This window comes from Scatophagus argus, chromosome 9 (genome assembly GCF_020382885.2).
Source record: "Scatophagus argus isolate fScaArg1 chromosome 9, fScaArg1.pri, whole genome shotgun sequence".
NCBI lineage: Eukaryota > Metazoa > Chordata > Actinopteri > Scatophagidae > Scatophagus > Scatophagus argus.
Window position 1 is genome coordinate 17288627 of NC_058501.1, and position 21335 is coordinate 17309961.

The window sequence follows — 21335 nt, forward strand, 5'->3', positions numbered from 1 at the left end:
TCTGCTGCTGCCGCCTCCCACTGATGCTAACACACACACACAGGTCGAACTTCACTGTAGCATCAGCTCAGAGTTTAGTAATATTTATACATAACATGATTATTAATTGATGTGTATTGCTGTTTCAATAGACAACTTTTTTGCCTTATTCCTACCAAATGTACAAAGGAAAAGAAAATTTGGGATGGGGGGGTGGGGGTTCAAATACAGTTTTATAATGTTCATTAAAATGCTGCATTTCAAGCAAGGACTTTGTGTAGTTATTGTGTGTGTGTTTATGTGTGGATGTCCCTTTGCCTTCGTGTGTGTGTGTGACGGGAGCACACGGGGCCAAAAAGGGGTGATATGACGTCATTTTGCAGTCTGGTTTATGGACAAGCTTGAGCAGTTGAGGAAATAAGGGAAATTAATATTGAAAAAAAAAAAAAAAAGATTGTGACGGGGAGAGGGGTGTCAAATGTGTCACCCATCAAGCATGCCCAGAGCTGAACAGGAAACGTGATGAGATGCGTTGCTGTGTTGAGGTCTGAGTCACTCTCAGTATGCAGCGATAGAAAGAAAATTTAAAAAAAAATAAAAAAAAGGAAAAAACAGCCAGAGCAGCAGCAGTCTGGCACGGAGCTGGTGGGGGCCGGAGAGAGAGAGAGAGAGAGATGGGGAGAAGGACGCAGTGTGGGCGGGTTAAGAAACGTCGAGAGGGAGGGGACGCCAGCGTAATATTCCCACCGTTTCATTTTTTTCCTCCCTCTCCTCCGTAAAGCCGAAAAAACAAGGACATCTTCCTCACGCCTCATCATCGGCTCCAACGCCAGGCTGATATCTACACCCCCTCCCCTGTCCTTTCTCGCTGTCTTTTAAAAGCAGTCCGTGTGTCCTCTCCCCGTGTGTCTCTCTCTCCACCTGGAGGTTTGTTTTCAGCCTTGCACCGGGGGGGGGGTCTGCGCCGAGCCGAGCGGCAGGGGCGTGAGAGGCGGATGCTGCGAGCGTAGAGGCTGGGTACCAAACCAGGAGCATCACCGCACTCACCACGGTAATGTCAAAATGAGCTTTTCTGCTTTCAGCTTAACCTTCGCTTTCTGCGACATGTCCTCCCCTGACTCTGGCATAAGCCTCTCGACATGGCCATAGGCGGCCATGGAGCCCGAGCTGGTAATGTATGTCAGTACCATCCTGTAATGTAAATCGGCTGGTGACTGTCGCATAGCATGTTTCTCTGCTTCTGGATGTTACGTGTAGCCTGAACAACCTGTGCACAGATGGAGTCTCCTGTTATATATTTCCTCTTATTGATGTCATCTAATACAGTGTGTGTGTGTGTGTGTGTGTGTGTGTGTTGCCCCTGTAGCCTATCAAGGACTGCAGCGATGTGAAAAACGTAGAAGATTGTTAATGTCAATGAGAGCTGAACCCCCTAAGGACTCGTTTTTCAGTTGTGGCCACTGCCACCAGACAGCAGCTGCATTTTTTTAGATCCAACAAACCACAATTAAAACACAGCAAAACACCCACTCAGCCACATGCAAACCCGTATTCCAGTGACACGACCAGGTGCGTGCATGCTCCATATGTTCTTGCTCCTGCAACTGCCAACCGTGTCAGCCTTGGGAAAGCCAGTAAGCAGCGTTTTGGTGAGACAGTTATGGATTATTGGTTTATTCAATCTGCAGCTCCAAAGTTCATTATTTTGTAGGGGCCTCCAGAGATTACACACATGACACAGGAGTTTTACTGCACAAACACTGCAAGGAAAACCTCTGTGTAGCATCTGATAGGCCTGATCTGTTTGTGTGTGTGTGTGTGTCTCTCTCTCTCTCTCTCTCTCTCTCTCTCTGTCTTGTACCTGTCTCCTCCAGTGCTGATCAGTTGTTAATGCATGTACTGTATCCCTCCCCACCCTGTTCCCCACCCCACCCTGTTGCCCCCCCTCTACCTTTCCTTTCCTCCCTCAGATGGGCAGAATGAATTTTCTCTCCTTCTTCCTCCTTTGCTTGACTTCGGTTGCCAGTGGCAACAAAGGTCAGTTTCTCATCCTTATGACTGTTAATTGTGAAGTGTTGAAATGATGATTTAGATTGCCATGGGAGCACGCAGACGTGTCAAGGTGCTCGGGAAGGGCCATGGCCGTTTTGCCCTGAAAAGCTCCCGGTGACTTTATTACTGCTCCCTGCAACTGTGATAAAGAGACACAGCTTTGGCTTCAGTTCGTGACACAAACGGTGCATTTGAGAGTGCAGACATACATGTTTATACTTTATGTGTTTCGTGTTCGTCACCCAGTGTGCATGTGCCTGTTTCGCCAGTGCTGTGACTCTTGAGAATGTGATAAATCTGTTTCCTCCTCTATAGCAGATTTATCATCCTGGATAACCATGACTCTGATTCAACATCATTGTTCCAATGATTATCATGCTGGGGGAAAGGCGAATGAAACAGACAGCGTGGAGGGAGAATGTCAGAGAAGGAGGCAGAGGAGAGTGATGCAGGGAAGACGAGGAGATTGAAGGAGGCTGGGGGGGAGGGGAGGGGGGGGCGCTGTGACAGGAGAGGACGTGGCCGAAAAGACGCAGGCCGAAAGGAGAGAGGAGGAGGAGGTGGGGGAGGTGGAGAGAGGTTGTCTGTGAGATCAGGTGACACGAGGGAAGAGCGAAAGGAAAAGCACTAGATACCGGAGTATTTGGGTATATAAAGATATATGTATGTGTGTTAGGGAGACAGACAAGAATGGATGAGATTTGCAGAGCGATAGAGTGACAGATAGAGGAAGAGTGCCAGTAGAGACAGACAGCAATGGAATGGGATGCCTCTCAATCTGTAATCCCGGATGTAATCCACAGGCCTGATGCTCAGATTAATGCTATATAGCAGAGGAGGGAGGGAGGGAGGGAGGAGATCAGCTGAGTGGACAGAGAGTGGGAGATAAATGACCAAAAAAGAGACATTGCAGAGGACTGTGGAAATAGAGGAGGAGGACGACACGGTGTCAGGCTGGACCTTGAGAGGAGACAATGAAGAGTCTGTTTTTGATCAGGGCTGGTTATCCAAACTCAACCACTTTTTGGTATCGACCGTAATTTGTCTGAAAAAAATTTGGCCAGATCTGCGCTCTGTACTTATCAGATATTCCCTCAATTTAATCACGATTTTCCAATTTTCAGGTCCAAGTTCCAAGTACAGCAACTTAACCTGGGACATTTCAAACATTTGACAAGATTTGAGAATTTTAGCTCCTTTTGTTCAATTAAAAATGTGTCGGGTAGAAAAAAAAACCAGATGAAGGACTACTCACACAAGCTAGGACTGCAGCAGTTGCTTTCCCTGTTGAATTAATCTGATGCTGATGCTGATGATGATCTGATTTTCTCTATTTATCATTTGGTTTATTAAAAAGTCAGAAAATAGTGAAAACCTATGACAGTTTTCTGGAATCCAGTTAATGTTCCCAGATTGTTTATTTTATATGACCAAAACTCAGACATGTTCATTTAATTACCACACAAAATGAACGGTAGCAAATCCTCATCAACTGGGGAATCAATTTGCTTGAAAAATCACTGAAACTTTTACTTAATCATGACAACAGTCACAGAATTTTTCTGCCAATTGACTTTTAGATAGACAATCTAAAAGTGGCAACACCACAATGTCCCTTTACATGTAAATCAGAAGTTGTAAGAAAATGTAAATCCTGCAAGCAGAATTTTACTTTTATCATTAAATCTTTTTATCAACAAGATTTGCCTAAAGAACAACTCGATACCTCATTTTAGATTCAACTCTGTATACAAATATATTACATTAAGGGATAATTATGATGGATTGTTAATGTGTAAACTGCACTTTAAAGTTGAGGTTGAGATTATTTTCATGAATGATTAGTAGCTGCGGTCTCTCTGTCAAATAAATGTTGTGCAGTAAAAAGTACAATTTACTTGTTTGAAATGTGGAGTAGAATGAATTAACATAAAATGGAATAGCATTTGTAGTCCCTCCAAATTGGACTTGAGTAAATGTTCAGTGTGGAAGAAGTATTGTACGGTGCTGCGCCTGTAATTGTTCAGTCTCAGACGACATCCTGCCCTGTCTTTGAAGAGAGAGAAGTTTGATCAGATTCAGAACTGGCAGCATTTTTGCTCTCTTAACTCTCCTCTCACAGTCGAGAAGGCGAAATTAGTTCCAGTCAGATTTTCTGGAAAATTCATTGTGTAGACAAAGCAGTCGCTTAGCACAAGACTTGTGCCTCTGACAGTCTCTGATTTCAGAGACAGAGGACAGCCAAGGGGAGGCACTCCGCCTTTTGTTTTTGCTCTTTGCTGGAGTGTAAAATCGTCATCCTTCTGGCTCATTAAGTTGGCCTTTGATCATTCAGCACAGAACATTCAGCACAGGAATGAATAATTAATTTGCAATTAAAGGTTAAATTCACAGTAAACCTCAGGCATTTGATTTCGACCTGGCTGTTTTTCCAGTGCGTTATTGCGCGGCGCCGGTGGCAGGTCAGTTTGGCTGATTGATATGAGCAATATACCTCTCTGTGTGCGATAAGGTGAAATCTGACTGGCTTTAATTACACTGCCAACCAGGGAGGTGTGCGAACTAGTGCCTGATGTGGAGTCTGTATGGAGAAAGCAAGAAAGAGGGGGAAATCTGTGAGGGTGCGAACGTGATTAAACTGTCTTTGTGGTCTCACACACACACACACACACATTGTGTATTTTTCCACTCATGCACACTCTCATCATGTCCTCGCCCATAATGGAGTGTTAAAAATAGATACGTTGGTTCCTCCTAATTGCTTCATTTAACCCAAAGCCTCTTTGGGCTCTCCTCTTCTTCTCTGTGCCATTCAGCCAATAAGCACAAGCCATGGATCGAGACAGAGTACCAGGGGATTGTTATGGAGAACGACAACACCGTGCTGCTCAATCCCCCTCTCTTTGCCCTGGACAAAGACGCTCCGCTACACTACGCTGGTAACACCAAGGGCAACACATAGCATGGAAGAATATAGGATGAGAGGGTTGGGGAAGAGAAATGCTCACAAATATTTGACCTACTGCGTGAATTTGCTGTAACAGCTACATAACTGTGCGCTGTGAAAAATAGGTCAAATCAAGTGCTTGCCCAGCCAAATTGAAAATGATCTCACCGGGCCTCGTTTGGGCTTAATAGTAAACATGATGCTGATGTGTTACGGAGAGAAGTTTGCAGCCATCAGCCTGCTGCCGTTTCCAGCCATATTTCCCAATAGACGGTCTAAATATTAAAAGCAATGTATTCAGTCACAGAGTCCACTATTTTTAGATCATCGTAGTGTAATTCAAACCTTCATGTCAGGAGCAGTTGGCAGCTCTCTGCCTCTGCAGCCTGATGAAATAAGGGTATCGCGGTTGCGCTCCTGGAAATAACCGTGTTCAGTCAAATTACAATAGATCAACCAGAATTACTCAAGAGCTCCCTGAAATTTATTGGGCTTGTGTCAAGAAGGAAGATAAAATTAGGTGTTTGAGCAAGAACTTTCCCCACCTTCAATTTTATGCTAGCAAGGAAGATCAGCCTCTACGCTGAGTCTCACCTGCAGTATATTTGTTTTAGATAAGATGCCACTTAAAGGAATCTATATAATATGTCTGCACTATTCTGAAAAGGACAATATGACTTTAGATCTACTGAATATTAAGAGAAGTTTTAAGAGAAATTACTTTTTATATTGATAGATACCTGACATTTTCCTTCTGGTTTGCTTAAATTGTGGACATTTTGACTGGAATTTGGCCTGATTAATTGATTGGATATCTGGTTGTATGTCACTGGCTGTTGTAGCTGTTACAGTAATAGTTATAACCTTTATTAATAATTCATTTTTCAACTCAAAAATGCAGAGTTATGGCTACTGCAGTCAGTGTGTACGTTGTGTGCAGGCTTTGCCACCAGAGTTACAATCATTAATTCAAAGGAAAATAAAAGATTAAATAACTTTCTCCAAGTTAGAGAATAATAAACAACAGGAAGTTGTTTAAAAAATTATATTCTGAAATATAATTAATATAATATATTAATATAATTATTCCACAATTAATTATTGTTTTTTTTTTTATTAAAACTTGGGAGTCATAGTGTTTAAAATTTGATACATCTGAGTTATTTTTCTTCCTCCCTTCTCCCAGGTGAAATCTGTGGCTTCCGGGTGCACAACGGCCCCTCAGGTTCAGGGTCGGTCCAGTTTGAAGCAGTGGTTCTGGATCGCTCTACCGGCGAGGGTCTGGTCCGGTCCAAGGAGCCGCTGGACTGTGAGAGCCAACGGGAGCACAGCTTCACCATCCAGGCCTACGACTGCGGAGAGGGACCTGATGGAGTCAACAGCAAGAAATCCCACAAGTTAGTCCACTCTCTCTTCGCAGTTCACACAGAGGATATTAAGTGTTTTTAACAGTAATTACAGTCTCTGTCGGATGTTCCTTCTGGCTGTGCTCTGCAAAGACCATCCAGCCATTTCTGCTTCCTGTTGTTGCGCTAATCCATCTCGCCCTGTTTTGTGTTTTGCTTCCCACTTCTCCTTCCCTCAGGGCCACCGTTCATGTTCGTGTAAACGACGTCAATGAGTTCTCCCCCGTGTTTGTTGAGCGTCGCTACGAGGCTTCAGTCCCAGAAGGGCGTCTGTTTGACCGAATCGTGCGCGTGGAGGCTCTGGATGCCGACTGCTCCCCACAGTACAGCCAGATTTGCTTCTACAACATCATCACTCCCAATGTGCCCTTTGCTATTGACAATGACGGTGAGATATGTTTTATCTTGTAGCAGTAAATCGGCGGGTGTTGGACTCGCAGACCTATTAATATTCGCCTTTCTCTGCTACAGAAATACAATATCCCCACCAGTCACCGCATTGTTTTCCTTTCATGCTGCCTGCAGTATCTCCTCTGTGTCGAATCGCTAAATTCAATATTTAGTTCAGTATTCAACTCCTAAAGTCCAGATGTCCTCAATACATCCACACAGCAGACAGTGCTGAGATATTGATGCCTACATAACGACAGAGTGAAGCGCAGGCACTTAAATCCTCTCACAGGTAGAAAGCAAAAGATGTTAAAATAGACTTTGCGTGGGTGGAATATTGTTGGATCTCTGCAGAAACATCGAAGCATCTGTTTTGTTTAATATAGAACCGTTTTGTTCCCAGCTGCTCGTAGATTCCCTAAATTCTTCTGTGTCGTTACTGTGTCCATTGACTGGCTGATGAGAGAGCTGGTGTGAGCAGCTGAGGTGGACCCTGTTTCAGTGTGACTCTGCAGAATCGTCCAGGACTTGGAGGGGGTTTTTGAAGAGAATGAGCAGCTCCTTTATTTTTCTGTTGTTTTTTTTTTTGGGTAGGGGGGGCAGACTGGTACAGCAGCACAAAGACCTTTTGTTCCAACCTTGTTCAAATGTTGTGGGCTTGTCATTGTTCATTTTCTTTTTTTTTTCCTTACTTTGTCTTTTCCATTACTACCACTATCTCTTTCATCCCTCTGCTTTCTCCTCTCGCCATGTCACAGTGTCTTAACTCCTACCTATTGTTTGACAGTTGGCGTGCTGAGCGCTGTCTCAGTGCTGCCTTTGTCTCTTAAAAACAACAACAACAACAAAAAAACCTTTCACTTTTCATTCTGTGCAATTTATCTTGCTCTCTTTTGGCTTTTTCACTTCTTCCTGTTTCAGATTGTAGTGCACTGAACAAGATAGTGGCTTTGCTACAGCGCACGCTCCGTTAGACGCTTTATCAATGAGTGTTCATTTGTGCCAGGCTTTCAGTTACGCAAGCTTGTTGTTGATGACTATCCCTTTCTATTTCTGTTTCTCTTTTATTCTTTGTTTCATTATTTCTTGTCCCTTCCCTCTTTCTTTCTCTGTCTCTCTCCGTCTCATCGTCTCCTAGGTAACATTAAGAACACAGAGCCGTTGGATTCGAAGCGTCAGCGTGTTCACACCTTCTGGGTGACCGCCTTCGACTGTGGAAAAAACCGCGCTCAGGCTGACGCCCAGGTTGTCATCACGGTCAAGCCGTCCTGCAAACCTGGCTGGATCGGTAAACAGCGCTACATATCTCTCCTGGTTTATCATCCTCGGTCATGTCGAGCGAATTGCGAGGGAATCAGAGCTGTGTTTTAGTCATTTTTATGTGCTGCCCTTTGGTAGAAACTTTTAGTTGGAGTGTGCGTAGGCTGCAAGCTTGGATGAATCACCTTTGCATGTTAATATCAAGAGCTGAGTTTTAAAGAGGTAGCGCTGAAGCTAAGTAAGATAAAGTGGAAAAAAATCACACCTACTACTAATAGGCCGTCCCTGACATTACAGGCCTCCACAGTTATTGACAGCCTTTACGGTTTGTTTAAGGGCTTAATATGCTGCAATCTCTTAATCATTGTTTATAGGCCTTTAGAAGTGCGTGGATGTGTCTGTATCTGCAGGCACTCTGCCCTCTGTCTGTATCTACACATTTTCTTAGTACTTTGCTGTATCGGGGACATTCTGTCTCTCTGTCTGTCATAAGGAGACGTCCAGACGAGGTAATGTTAAACACAGGCAGGCTGGTGGTAAACAGGGAATTCCTGCAGGGAATTCCTGCAGAATTGTGGCCGTGTTTATTTGTGCTTAAGAACAAAACCAGCTGTGAGACAATCAGAAAATTTTTGTTTTATTTCTCTCATTTACTGTCTAGCTCACTCAATCACCGCTGCTCACTCTCTCTCGACTGCTGCGGATGATTGTGCCTTTAAGATGCCCGTTTCCAGCTGTTTTGATTGTGTTATTCAGCTACAAGTACATTAAAAATACATACATTAAAAAAAGTGGCAGTAATTAAAGAATGGGAGGAGGGTATGATTGTGTGCCAGATAAGTAGTTTGAGTACCAAAGTGACTGAATAATTTTATTGCTTTAACAAGACAGAACTCCGCCTCTTTATAAAGTTAGGCTTTTTCAGGTTCAAATGACAAAGGGTCATGTGATTAGCATATGTTTTTTTGTTTTTTCCAGGATGGACCAAGCGTGTGGAATACACGCCTGGGTCAGGTAGCATCCCGCTGTTCCCCAGCCTGCATTTGGAGACCTGCGAAGAGACTGTGTGGAACATCCAGGCCACCGTAGAGCTCCAGACCGGCCACATTGGGAAGGGCTGCGACAGAGACAGCTACTCTGACAGATCTGTGCGACGACTGTGTGGTGAGTTGTGGCTTACGCATCAAAACACGTGAATATTCAGAGGTCAGGATTTGTATTAATATCCCTTCCTTTGTGTTGTTCATCAGGTGCTGTCAGGGGTGAAGTAGACCTCCTTCCACCTCCATCCCCTGCTGCCAACTGGACCTCAGCTCTGCCCACTCTCCCGTCTTCTGATTCATCTCTGGTCTTCTCCTTCAATGGGTCCAACCACGTGGCAGTGGTGCCGGATTCGGTCGTCTCGGCGCTGTCGGGCGACCACTTCACCCTGCAGCTGTGGATGCGAAGGGGCGGCGCCAACATCCAGCCTGCGACCACTCAGACCAGAGGAAATCGCAAGGAGGAGGAGACTATTGTGTGCAGCACCGTCAGGAACGGTGCGTTACATCATGCAGTCATGGCGTTCAGTGTTTTGATCAAATGTATGTGAATATGGTGGGAAATTTCAGAAAGGAAAGTTAAAAAATGTCTTGTGACAATGAACACCCAGAAAGTTACCCACTGAAATTCCCAGAGCTGCATGGAGGAAAAAAAGTAAAAGTGTTTTTTAGCTTCAACAACTAAAATCAAGGTGCTCTTGAGAGGGAGACACTTAAGCCCTGCTGTTCCACTTGAGCAGCCAACTGGACAGCACAAGAAAAGTAAAACACTGTAACTGGGCCAGGCAGGTTATTGTGTGTAACGTGTGAATATTTTCAAACTGTATTACTCTGTAGGTTGTAGTGCTAAAAAGCAGTACATTCAGCACACTCTCTCTGTGAGAAAGATTAAAGTCTGTAATAAAACTTCTTGATTGTGGTTGTTCTCTGCGGAAATGCCTGCTAACACTGAGACAGGTTTGACAAGACCACACTGACCACACCAATTATTTTGTGTTCCTCTGCTCTCCTGCTCCACAGACGACTCCTTCTCCCATTATTCCCTCTCCGTCCACGGCTGCCGTCTCTCTCTCTTCTACTGGCCTGACGTCTCAGCGGCGAGGCCCGTCAAGTTCTTGTGGAAACTGGAGCAGGTACTGGGGGAACTGCTGCTCTTTGATGCTCTCACCTGCACTTGTTTTTTCTGCACTTACCTTGAAATTAAACTGAATTGGAGGAAATGCAATGTCTTCTGGTAATATAAAAACAAAATGACTGCGACGTTTTATGTGGCAAAATATCACAGTAAAAAAGACTGCTGCAAGAGCAAAGCTTATCCTTTTTTCCCTCATCTCCGTGCTTTTTCTGAGTAACTGGCTACTTTAAATGTCTCTGTACGAACTGCCAACTCATTCCTTGTGCGTAATCCATATCCAATAACAATCAGTCGGCGTCTGCTTTTATCTCGCAAAATTAGGGAGGACAGGAGAAAACAAATTGGTAGCCAGTTTTCCTTATAATTCAAACAGTTTCAGTCTTAACTGGTAAAATATCAGATCTCAGTCGGACATGTTAAGATGATGAAAAAGATGAAGGTGAAAAATGTGCACGCGGATGGTTCCAAGTGAGTTATTTTGAATATCGATCGTGTGGCAAAGTTACATACCTGCATGCATGTGAGCGCGCGCATGTGTGTGTGTGTGTGCAGGGGGTTGTTTTGACTGAAGTTCCAGACAGACTGAAGCAGCGTGGATTAGGACATGCTGAGCTGATACAGAGAAGATTTGTCAAATCCCTCTGTCTGAACCGTGATATCTTATTACCCCTGTCTTTCTTTCCTGCCCCTCAGTCAGTTTAATTCCTCCACCGTTCTTCTTTTTCTTCCTTTCCTTCTGATGTCACCCGATCTGTAGGGGAAGCTCAAGCAAATGTGCACAGGATTTGATGAAGTACACTTGCTTATTTACAAAGTTACTAGTGTTTCACCTGAATATTTGCATTTTATGATATTTTCTACTTCTATTTCATACTTCTACGACTACTTTTCAGAGTAAGATTTTACATAAGAAATATGATCATTTTGTAAAATGCAACCCATATTTAAATATTAAACCAGTGGTTCCAGTGGCTATGAACGCTTTCCCCTCAAAATTTTTTCAGTTGGCTTCATTTCACTATGTGTTCAAGGCAAGGAAAAAAGGTAAAAATTAAAAAAAAAAAACATTCAAAAAAAGAAAAGCTAATTTGTATAGCAGAACCTAGCAGAACTAAGTGTATTTTATTGATAATACCTCCTGACTGAAGTGGGCCTGTGAGCACAGGATTTTGGGTATTTTTACATCGTTGTATTAGTACTTCTGAATAAATGATTTTAATACTTCTTGCTCCTCTGATATTCACAAACCAGGAAATGTCCAGAGCTTTGCCCCCTGTGAGATGCTTCAGCTGTGTGGTTTGTTCAGGCTCAGGTTGACTCCGTGTCATCTCTGTCCCACAGGTGTGTGACAGTGAGTGGCATCATCTTTCACTCAGCGTCCAGTTCCCCTCAGTGACCCTGTATGTCGATGGCGTGACCTTCGACCCCGCTCTCATCCATGATAACGGAGCCATTCCCAACCCTGCCCCCCACCAGAGGATGTTCATCGGTGCCTGCTGGGGTAAAGAAATTTATGCTCACTGAATCCACAACTGACGTCTATTTCGTTTCAGTTTAATGATGGAATTTGAGAGAAATTACTGCAAGCAGAGAGATGTTTTGTGGTGTTGGTGGTGGGAGCTCATGAATGCTATGAGCAAACTGCACAGTTTGCTTCACTCCCTCACTGAAATGTCACACATCACCAAAGATAGCAAGCTGACATTTCTAGCGTAAGCACCAGCAACTCACAAATCCTCATAAGGCACCTTAAGTCAATCAGCTGAGACGTTTCGCCTTTCACTCCCCGATTCCAGTCATTTATAATTTGGTTGATGCATTTTGTCTTTGAGGGCTAATAATATAACTGACTTATCAATTATTCAGGGCAGTAGAAAAACATGAGGGCCAGACAGCTATCAGCCACTTAGACCCGAACCGCTAGTTAAACTGGAAAACTCTGGCTGCCAATTAGCAGTGAAATACACACACACACACTCCTCCACTCGTGCTGCCTACTTACCAAACAGCTGCTGCTAGATAATGAGGAGATGGTGCATTTTTAAATATACAGTTTTCCTGCTTGTGATTTCTCACATTCTTGCGGTTTATTTATTTATTTCATTCTTCCTGCCAATCTCTTTCACTTTCTTTGTCATGCCTTACCATGTTTAAACATCCTTCTCACTGTGCCTTGTTGTTTTCTGTTTGTCTATTCCCCTTTGCCCCTCGCTGGTTTTCCCTGCAGAGCCCGAAGAGAAGCAGAAGGAGATACTAAACAACACCATCCCAGAGGCTAAAGACTCAGGTGACCTCTCTGTTTTCACACTGTTGTCAGCGTGAGAGTGTGCGGTTTGTTTATGTTGCTGTGTTAGTGTATCTTTTATGGGCATATTAGAACATAAATGTGGTCTTCACGCTGGACCGTCTCTGGTGTTTAGTGAAGTATGTGGGCGGTTACCATGGCCTGTTGTCGGGCGTGACGGTGCGTCCTGGCAGCGTGGAGCCTCACAGCGTGGTGGAGTGTCTGTACGCCTGCAGAGAGGGGCTGGACTTTGGAGATCTGGAGACTCTGGGCTCTGGTATGAAGGTAATGCCTCAGAGAACTGTAGACTGACATTTACAGTGTGTAACATTCAAAATTAAAACACAAACTGCTCTATACCGTGCTTTATTTACCACATCACATGATTTCTAGAATGAAATTTAGAAAACTACTACTACTTTTACTACCCAATAAATAGCTACATTTACAAGACAATATAACAATATTAGTAGCACAACATATTTCATTAATCTGTAAATGGTTAAAAAGAAAAGTAGAATCAACATTTTTAGTTGTAGATTCAAGCTTTGTTCTTAACAAATTCCCTTTTTTGAGATGGAACCCACTGAGCTTCAGATCTGGAGTTCAGATCTTTTGGGCTTAAATTAATTATAACAGTAAACAACATCACTTTTTCCATATCAGCAAGAAGAACAGATTTGACAGAAGGGAAGTTTTAGTCATGATTTAATTTGTTTTATTCGCTTTCGCATTAATTTATTTCACACTGGCTGTTTACAGACGAGAGACTGAAGGTTCACAATTTGTCATGTCTGAACACAAAGAGTTAAGACGGCAAACAACAACCACCATTTGTGTTGTTCAAAGACACGCTTAATCAAAAGTTCAAAATGTGCGAACGTATTCTTTAATTGCAAACACAACGTGTCATGTTGCTAAATGTGTTTCTAACCTCTTCTAGTGGTGGTTTTGTGTGCTTGAGGCATTCACACTTAAAACATACACATTAATCAGGATGTGTATTAATACTGCATGTAAAAGGGTTCAAAAAGTAATATGTGTGCTACTACTATTATTTGTTTGCTATTGAATCAGAATCAGTCAGGTAAACCATTTACAAATTTTCTCCTTTCTTTTGTATCACATGATGTCTTCTTAAATAAATTGAAATTTATTTACACTATTTATTACATACATTAAGATTTTCAAGCTTCTTCTTTGACCTTTCAGGTCCATGTGAATCCCAGCCAGTCAGTTTTAGTGCTGGAGGGAGACGACATTGAGAGCTTTAACCGCGCAGTGCAGCAGGTCACGTACAGAAACTCTCTACGCTTCGCCACCCCTGGAGTCCGACCGCTCAAACTAACCACCTCGCTCAGGTACAAAAACATACACACATACACACAAATGGATGAGAGCTCTTTTCACAACTGTGGATGGTTTTATCCAAACAGTGGATTGAATGTATAGTGTCATGAAATGCCATCAAAGGCAAGACATAACTAATGTCCTTTGATTGAAAGTCATTGTGCAAAATGCAGAAAACTCACTGAAGCAGCAAAAGATGAAGCAGGCTGAAGGAAACTGGCATCACGAACTTAAATTATCACCCTTAAAATCTCTGGACATCACAAATGATATATCTGACATTTGCTAGCAGTTTATGAAGTATCTGAGTGCCGGGCTGCTGCAGTCAAAAAGCGTCAGTCTCCGGACTCTGCCGCTGTGTTGACATTGAGCTCATCAAACGTGGACCTTGCCTCGGCTGTGATAAGAACTGGTGCGGGATGAAAGAGGTGATTATGTAGAGAATATGACAAAGCAAGAGATAACAAGAAATATCTTATCTCATCGTTCATTCAACCAACACGTAACTTCTTGTTTGACAGAGAAAACTGCAGTCGTTGAATTCAGTCTGTTTCTAGTGTCTTCCAATTAAAAAAAAAGCGGCTTCCTGTCTGTCATTAACATTTTAATCATTTATTTTTATCTGGTAAACAAAAAACAACCTTCCAACCTGGTGGGATTTTTTTTTTTTTTTTTGTATCCTTAATGGTGCAAGACGGACTGACAGCTCCTGAACAATTCCCGGGTTCAGTCCGCATCACGCTGAATTGCGTGGCTGGTGAAAGTAAAAAGCACACAAACTCTGTTTCCGGGTCGGTGCTCAGCCATGCTTAACAACTGCAAACTGGCTCTCTGGCTTTAGCAGTCACTTTCAGCAGATGAAATATTAATTCACCTTGAAAAGTACAGTCGAGCCCATACACTGTGTGCTACATTGTGTATTTTGAGATCTGCGAACAAATCAGATCTCATCAAACTCTCGGGTGCTGCAAATCTTCTTATTGCTGTCTTCTGGGGCTGTTGTTTTTGTCGCATATTTATGAGCGATTACCAGGCCACAAGTCGGTGCTGGAGGTTTTCTTTTTTCCCACTGACTGTTTGCAGGATCCCATTGATTCAAGGTCATGCAGAGATTTTTTTTGTTGTTGTTGGTTTCAGCTCCAGTTCTTCTGTCCTCCTGTGTGTTTTATTGCGTGTGTGAAGATTAGACTCATTTGAGGCCAGGAGTTACCCAGATGGCTGAACAGCAGGCCCTTCTGGAGAGGCCGATAGAAGCAGCTGCTCACTCTGATAGTAGAAATGTAACACACACATACACACTTTGCTTAATCCCCTTTCAAATATGATGCTGAATTCTAATTCTGATGAATAAATATGTGTAAGCAGCCTGTCATCAATCTTATTTGCTCTTCCTTTTCTGGCAAAGAAATTCAATTTCTGATGGCAGAGCTATTGTGGTTTGATATTTGCTTTCTTCAGTGTAACAACAGAGCGACGTTAACCACAGCGAGAGTGAAATTAGGGAACTAGATTGAGAAAATGTTGCACTGGCTTAAGAGCTTTTTCTTCATTTACCATCGTGCCAGCTTTCTGAACTCGGCCATAATGTTGCTAATATGAGACCAAGACTATTGGTGCTTTGTGTTAAATGTTAACATCAGCATGCTCATGTGCTTCCGGTGCTGATCATGTCTAGCAGGTACATTGTATACCTTGTTACACCTTGTGAGCGTGCTAACATTTGCTAATTAGTACTAAACAGAAAGTATAGCTTTTTGGTCATGAACTAAAGCACTGTGCAAATTAAAATTTTGACTTGATGATGGCAATATTCCAGTTTTACAGATCAAATTCTAAAGCCTTAAGTGGCTCCAGAGGAAGCTGTGTAAACTCTTAGAAACTGCCTCACGTGATGATTACGAGATTCATGACAAAACAAAATCTGGGTGTGTTAACACTGGTGGATGGAGTTAGAATGAAGTGAGCTCACCAAACCTCTGTGGTCGGCTTCTCATCTTTTTCTTGAGGCTAACAGGTCAAAGATACGTTAGCTGCTACAAGCAAAACACACCAGACTAAGCTGCATTATGAGGAATGTCGTAATTTTCAAGGTGACACTAGAAGGAAACCCTGGAGAACCCCAAAGGTTCTCCTGGGTTTAGTTGGTGCACCAGCTGATTGAGCCACATTGCTAGCATGGCAGAAAGACTGCAGAGTTGATTTGGCACACACTGCAGGCAGCTCAGTTATCTAATCAATGACATTTTTGACTTCCTTCCTGCCTGACAGATGTTTCAACGAGGAGAGCTGCCTGTCCCTGAAGCAGCTGGAAGGATACCTGGTGGTTCTCCAGCCTGACGCCCCTCAGATCTCCCTGTCTGGGGTCGGCCCTCATCTGGCTCGTCCTGCCCCTGAGTTTGAAGGTCCCCGTGGTGTCGCCCTGTTCCCTGAGCTCCGGATTGTCTGTTCATTGTCTCATGCTGTCAACACGGCTGCACAGGGGATGGAGGGTGGAGGTGACTCACACATAAAATATCCCCATTGCCATTAGCTGTATATGGAAATGAGAGACTGGCTGTGGTCTGTGGACTTCTTTGTTTCTTGAGTTGATTTCTTTCCTTCTCCCATCTTTTAGCTCTGATGTCCGACGCTGTGGCTCACACTTTGGACGGCTGTGAGGTCCAACCACTTGGGGAGGAGCTAAATCCTGAGAGGGAGGAGCTTCTGGTGGACATGGATGTTGTGCGAGAGAGGGGACTGGAAATCATCAATACTACTGCTTATATTGCCATCACAGGTGCTGTGCATGCAACATATGTCATAGACGACCATTGCTTTCTTATGTCTCATCTGAGGAAAGCACCACTGGCATAAAAAAATATCTGATCAAGAGAGGCACCAATAACAATTTGAGATAAACAACATAAAAGAAGTACAATAACATATGTCAGAAATTTTTTTAGTAAATTTTCCGTCATTGTCATTATCATTATGTGTCTCTCTTTTATGAGTCCCCCAAAGTTCATCCCTGTCAAATTAAATGTTCATTACTTGATTTGCAACAATGAAGGTTAGTTTTTTTTACAATTAAAAACGAAGCTATGTTCTTCATCGGGACTGTGTGGTTCCTGATTGCAGCACAGAAATGCATCTCCTTTTTTCCATGAGTCCTGTCTACCTAAAAACTTGAGAAAATGTAATGTTCACATAGGACACCAGTTGTTAAGATGCTTATTTAAAAATTAGGCTTTCAAGGCCTTTAAAACCTCTACACTCAGTTCTTTGAAATGTAATAGATTCCCGATGACCTAAAAATCTCAAGACATCCATCCCATACATCCACTCCTTACCGTCAATAAGTAGCTGTAGACTCCTCTTTTCACCTCCTACTGCTCGTTTCTAAAGGTTTCATCTCAGTATTGACTCTCTGTCTTCTTCTTTGTTCTATCCTCTCTTATTTCTGTACTCCCTCCAGGTGCTGAATCCATCTCTGTGTATGAGGATGTCCTTCGCTCAGTCCGCTACCGACTGGCCAAAGGCTCAGCCCGCTTTGAGAGGCGGTTCCGCCTGTCGTGTTCGGAGATGAATGGCAGATACACCAGCAATGAATTGACTCTGGAGGTGAGAGGAAACATCATTCACATGACACCTCTGGTACTGACAACAGATCCTCAAGATCTGAGCTTGAAATGTCAGCCTTGGCTATTGGGAACAGCATATGTATGAAAGTTAGAAACTGCACCTGGGATTATTTAGTTACCTATTCTTCAGAAATGCATATAGCTCTTGTGGCACTTACACAAACCCAGTGAGGTCAATCTTTCTTCTTCTGTTTTTCTCTCCTCCTTCCTGAAGGTGAACTTCCTCCACTCTCTGGACAGTCTGTACCACCCATCCTACCTGCTGGCCTCCCAGCAGCAGTTTCTCCATCCATCCCATCATGCTGGAGAGCTGAGTGGACACACTCTGCCCAACCCACACCGCAACTCAGGTAATATTTTACTTACATCATCTTTTCCTGCCCTGTAACACTTATTACAGAACCTTCCTAGAGCAGGTGTCACGAAGTGCTTCAAAACAAAACAAAGATGTAAAAAACAGTCATAATATAAAAGTGATCAATAAGGGGAGCCCTGATAGCCTAATGGTTTGGATGCATTGCATTTGATCTCATCTGTGGTTTGCTTCCTCCTCTCTGGAGACAATTAACTGAATATGAGCTTGTTTCTCTAACTGACTATAAAACAAAGGCAAAAATGTCCCCAAAAAAATCACCTTAAAAAAGTAATAAACAAAAAAGAAATGAATAACACTAAACAAAAGCAAGTCTTGTGTCTTGAACAGACCAAGATATGCTGTAACGCAAATGTTTCATGGAGACAGAAATGTATTAGACATATTTGTCTCATCTCAAATAAACACACAATGATTTTTGATAAATAACAATGAATGCGGACAAAACTTAAACATTTTTTTATACAAGAAGAGAGATAATATTAGAGTAGAATATTATAGAGAGGCATGGTCTTCTTGTTGTATGCCTTGGGAGAGGAACAACCAACAAGCCTTAATCAAAACACCCAAGAGAGCTACTGGTGACAAATGGCTGCAGCACAACTGTAATGCAGGCAGGTGCCTGAACATGCAGAGCCAGTATAAAAGATGTGTTTTTATTGCTTGTTGGACAACAGTGAAGCTATATGGCACGGAGGAATGAGTTACATTATGCTTTGGCTGCACAGACAATACGTGTTATTTAATACGTGTTATTCACTGTTGGTTTTGTTATTTTAATGGTATTTGTCAATAATAAGAATCATATAGAATATCAGCAGACTTATCCTTATATAATTGTGATAGACATGGATGTGAACTGCAGCTTGACTGCTGCATGCATGCATACAACCACAAGGTATTATTTCCTTTATTTTCTCTTTGCAGTGGTGCCCGGAGCAGCTACTGTTATCATAATGGTGTGTGTGGGTTTCCTGGTTGTCATGGTGATCCTCGGTGTATTCCGAATTCGTTCCATCCATCGCCGTGGTGAAGGGGCCAGGGGCGGGGCTAAGGAGGGAAGCAGCCAATGGGATGATTCTGCCCTCACCATCATCGTTAACCCTATGGAGGTAAAATCCTGACAGGTTATTGATGCTGAATGAAGTGACGCCTGTTAAGCCTGGTCTCATCCGCTCTTCGCTCTTTCACGCAGTCCTACGAGTCTCGTATGGGCATCTCTGCTGACACGGAGGGGGAGGGGGATGAGGATGAGGAGGTAGTGGAGTCACCAGACGACGCCAGCGATGACCAGCGAATCATCATCAAGAAGGAGGCGAGGGACGGCAACGCCCGGCGCTACTGAGCCACACATGTTCTCATGTGAACCACAAACCGGATCACCAGTCACACACTCCAACACTTTTAATATCGACTGCTGACACCACTAGTATAAGGAATGTATGCTTACAAACACAGTCACTGTAATATTCTTGACACTCAATGCCATATGTGACCTATAGCCAACAACGGGCAGTTGTTCTCCAGCTAAATGTTCAATGGCACAATGTATACAGTTAATGTAATTTAACCACCTGAGCAAACCCCACCAAAATTGTATGTGGTGCACCAGTTCTAAATCACAAGATGGTAATGTGTCTGTATAGTGTAATACTGGTTGAATAAGATTGCTTTTGTTTTTAGTTGTTTTTGGGTTTTTTTTGCTCTTTGTTTTTTTTTTTTTTTTGTAAAAAAGATTGTATTCGATCTTTTGTTATTGAACACAGAATGAAATCTTTACAAAATGAAAACTGGAACAAGCCGCAACACGCAGGCCTTGAATAGATCTGTAGACGAAGACACAAAGCCTTGATCCCGACACGTCTCTGCACTCCCTTATTAGACTTACTCGGGAAGTCTGTGCACAAGCTCTTTCCACCCTCTTCGTGTCCTCTCTCCACACATCTCTCAACCACTATTGACCGCAGAGTGAAGAAGTGAGGTCAGACATTACGGCCAGTCTCCAGCTTACTCATAAAAACTAAAAACTTCTCTCCTTGCAGGTACTTTTCTCTCTGTAATGTGAATACGGCAGTGCTTCAGCTCCTGACTATAATTTACTTGGGGCTGATGATTAGATGTGAAGATTTGAGGACTATCAACCTCACGAGCTGATACTACTGCAATACTCCAATGAAAACAGAGTAAAACGCTCAAGGTGTTGAGCCAATGCTACGTCTCTGTGGTTTCTGGTTACAAATTGGAGTCTTTGCAAAGTTTCAGCTCGTGCTACAAAACATGACAAAACATCATCGTCTACAATAAACCTGACCTCTAACAACCCACCCTCACACTGACCGCTGGAATGTCTCTAATTGACTCTCACTGCACTGTTTCACTCACTGCACACTGCTCTTACAATGACTACAAGACGTCACACACAGACAAACACACACACACACACACACACACACACACACACACACAGACGTACACACTCTATAATGCTACCCCTGCTGTTTCCAGAATGTCAGCTCAGCTTGGGCAATTCTGATTGTATTGATTGTAATGAATTTTCTGTACATACAATGATGAATATTATGATATTATTGTTATTACTATTATTATTGCATCCACTCTTTTTTCTGCACACTTTGAGAGGGAGCGGATTATGATATACTTTTATGTTCCATTGGAGTAATCTCCTTTACAGCATCAGAAAACAGTATAATATGAGAATAATAATAATAGTAGTAGTGATAAGGATGAAAATCCCTGGCTTGATGAGTGTCTCTTAATTTGTGTGTAATATTGTTGTAATCTAAGAACTTGTCAATATCTGAATCACAGAAAAAGGAGGGCACATTGTTGTGATACTTAGACATCTCTCACTTCCAGATAATTTTTTCACATTTCAATATATTTTTTTTTACTCCATCTGCTATCTTCGGTTCAGTGAATGTACAACTGTGTGCTTCTCCTCACCCCCCTCCTCCCATCCCCCATCCCCCCCTCGCCTCCCTGCCTTTTTCCTTCACTTCTCCCTCTGTGTCTCTTGCTGTCTTTCTGTGTAGCCTATCAATGTGCAGTGCTAAACCTGTCAGTAAATAAAGCCTGTCGTTTTTGAGTGTGATGTCAAGAAGGAATAAACATTGCATTGATTGATAACTTATATTATTACTATGTTACTATTGGAACATTACCTGTAATTATTGATACAGCAATGACATGGATTATGCTGACTAATTGTTATTGAGAACTGTCAGAAAACATTACAAAATTCATAATAAAAACACTATATGACGTCTCCCCGAGAGAGCTTTGTTGTTTGAGGAGGAATCACTGATTCACTGGAATCATGATGTGATTTTCCAGAGGAATATTATAAAGGCCAGACATTAATGAAAAATAACTTGGAAGAATCACATTTTTAAAATATGTTGATATTTTCTGGTGATTAGACAGAGGCTACTTTATGCATCTACTGAGGCCTATATTTAAGAAGGAAGTATTTTACTTC

The 21335-nt window shown here is 42.7% G+C and overlaps 1 protein-coding gene across 1 annotated transcript; it reads left to right on the top strand.

The window, feature by feature from the left end:
* The first annotated feature begins 291 nt into the window (after nt 1–291).
* On the top strand, nt 292–21122 carry clstn3 (calsyntenin 3). Its single transcript, XM_046399162.1, has 19 exons — nt 292–1030; nt 1950–2016; nt 4848–4970; nt 6165–6375; nt 6564–6772; nt 7913–8062; nt 9013–9198; nt 9285–9572; nt 10095–10207; nt 11551–11710; nt 12437–12496; nt 12630–12778; nt 13706–13854; nt 16112–16338; nt 16458–16619; nt 17298–17443; nt 17678–17813; nt 18764–18948; nt 19032–21122. Exons 2-19 carry the CDS (start codon nt 1950–1952, stop codon nt 19179–19181), a joined length of 2871 nt encoding a protein of 956 aa, XP_046255118.1. The 5' UTR covers nt 292–1030; the 3' UTR covers nt 19182–21122.
* The last annotated feature ends 213 nt before the right edge of the window (nt 21123–21335 follow it).